A 2,404-nucleotide genomic window follows, 5' to 3' on the forward strand; every position below is an offset into this window, starting at 1 on the left:
GCCATACAACCACATGGACTCTTACATGGCCTCTCCTAGCAGAGGTAGCTGGGGCAACTGGGGAGTGGAGGACATCAACCTCCCATCAACCTGGGATCCCTCTGTAAAAGATACTAAAATAAATTAGTAAACATTCCTGTTTACAGAAATAGAAAGCATTTCTGTTTCCAAAGGCCTCTCACCATCCCAGTCCTGGACATTTCCAAGACTGCCACCCCTGACACCATCTCCAAGGTCCGCCCTGATGGGTGGGTAAGACACCAGAGTCTTTTGAGACTGGGAGCTCCTCAGGCACCTGAGAATTCCAGTTTCACATTTCTGGTTCCAGGGAAGGGAGAATCTTCAGGACTCTGGAGAGTACCAGGGTTCATCCCTTCTCACCAGTTCCTGGGGGCTGTCTTGAGGCAGCCCCCCCTTTTAGGATGATATACATGTCCTAAGAATTCTTGCTATTTTCTGGCTCCCAGTCCCTCCCCAGGGTCCAACACGCCTGCCTGGACCCACCCTCAGAGCGGAGAAACCAGTCTGTGCCTTGGTCTAATGACTCTGGGAAAGAGGGTTGGGCAGAGGGAAGGCAGGGAAAACCGCCTGGGGGATCGTCCTTGAGGGGACGACTAACAGCAATGACTCTCAGACACGCTGGTGGTGCCGCTGGGTGCCTGGCCGGGGACGGAGCCGGAGCTGTCCACCAGGCTGGCAGGTTGCGAGTCGACGCGGGGAGTGCGACGGCGCCCCCGGTACTCGATCATGTCGGGATGATAGGCTGGGTGGCGGCGAGCATGCTTGGTCAGGTGGTCGCTCCTGGAGAACTGCTTGGGGCAGAGGGGGCAGGAGAAGCGCTTCTCGCCCGTGTGCGTCCTGTAGTGGCGGGCCAGCTCGTCGGAGCGCGTAAACTTCTTGTCGCAGTCGAGCCAGTCGCAGGAGAACGGGCGCTCACCCGTGTGGGTGCGCTGGTGGGACTTCAGATGCGACGACTTGTAATAGGCTTTGTTGCAGCCGGGAAAGGGGCAGCGGTGGCGCTTGGCAGCAGGCGTGACAGGCCTCCGACGGGGGACCGGACCCGTGGCGGGGGCGGGGGCCACGCCAGGGGCCCCGCCAGAGCCCGCACCAGGGTCGGCAGGCGCTCCGGGGCCGGCAGGCGCGCGGGGGACCGCGGGCGCGCCGGAGGAGTGCGCGGGCCCGGAGACCTCGGCCGCGCTGGAGGCCGGGCCCGGCTCTGAGCCCAGGGTCGGGCCAGAGCACCGGGTCGGGTCGGAGGGTCCGGCCGAGGCGCGCAGAGCTTCCCCCGAGGTCTCCCCGAAGCCCTCCCCGGAGCCGCCGCGCAAGTCAGCCAAGACGCTTGCAGCCAGCAGGTGGGGCGCGGCGCCGCCCGCGCCGGGGCTGGGGGCGGCGACCTGGGGGAGCGGGGGGACCGACGCGGGCCCCTGTGGCCCCGGACCCGGCAGAGCGGACTCCGGCGGCGCCGCACCCACCTCCGAGCCTGCGGCTCCGCCCGCGCCCTCGGGGTCCGGCGGGCGGCGGTGAACCACGGCGCCCGCGGACATGGACACCAGGCACTCGGCGGCGAAGTAGTCCAGGCACGCCACCGCGGCCGACATGCTGGCCCCGCCGGGCCGCCGGCGAGCGCCGTCCGAGCGCGGCCGGCCGCGGGCGGGAGAGTTCTCGGGAGCGTCCGTCCCGCAGCCTCCGAGCGAGAAGCGGGAGGCCCGGTGCGCGCCGCCCGCCGCCCGCCGCCCGCTGCCGCTGCCGCCGCCGCCGCTGCCGCCGCCGCCGCCGCCGCCGCCCGCGCGGAGCCCGCCCCGCCTGACGCGCCCCTGACGCACCGGAGCCGCGGGGGCGGCGGGACCCGCCCCGGGCCGCAGGAGCCCCTCGGAACGCGCGGCCCGCCGGGCTAGGTCATTTTTAACAGCCTCCGAAATTATCTTGTCTTCGCGTTCTTGCCTCTGCTGGCGAGCCAGGTAATTTTCATAAAGAGAAACTCCCCGATCGTAACTTCTGGGCAGCCTGCCGGCTGCGCTCCCCCCTCGCCCGCTGGTCCTGCGCCAGCTGGGTGTCCGGCGGAGTCCGAGAAACTTTTTTTTTTTCTGGGGGGGAAAAAAATGCGAATACCTGACCTGTCTTTCGATTCATAATTACGATTGTTAGTTGAGCGGGCTGGAATTACATTTCACTTCTGCCCGCCGCTCTCCGACCAAATTTGCAATATCCCCGAGTCTGCATCAAAAAAAAAAAAGTTTTCTCATTTAACAGTGCCACTGTTAATCCCGCGTCGGTAGCAATTCCCTAAACGGAGCCACTGCGTAGCCGTTAATTAATAGCATTTTGAACCAGAAACGTTTCTAACCTTGCAAAAGCAAAGAATCCTCTCATGGTTGAAATTGAAACTTAAAATCCTTTGAGTAAC

General features: G+C 64.5%; 1 protein-coding gene across 1 annotated transcript; it reads right to left on the reverse strand.

Moving 5' to 3' along the window:
* Positions 1-478: 478 nt before the first annotated feature.
* On the reverse strand, positions 479-1,719 carry KLF14 (KLF transcription factor 14). The gene has a single exon (XM_014830479.3). It carries the CDS (start codon positions 1,596-1,598, stop codon positions 615-617), a length of 984 nt encoding a protein of 327 aa, XP_014685965.2. The 5' UTR covers positions 1,599-1,719; the 3' UTR covers positions 479-614.
* Positions 1,720-2,404: the final 685 nt, after the last annotated feature.

This window comes from Equus asinus, chromosome 1 (assembly GCF_041296235.1).
Source record: "Equus asinus isolate D_3611 breed Donkey chromosome 1, EquAss-T2T_v2, whole genome shotgun sequence".
Lineage (NCBI taxonomy): Eukaryota > Metazoa > Chordata > Mammalia > Perissodactyla > Equidae > Equus > Equus asinus.

Excerpts from the sequence above, each read along its gene's own strand:
- KLF14 (XM_014830479.3), bottom strand. The coding sequence starts at position 1,598 with ATGTCGGCCGCGGTGGCGTGCCTGGACTACTTCGCCGCCGAGTGCCTG.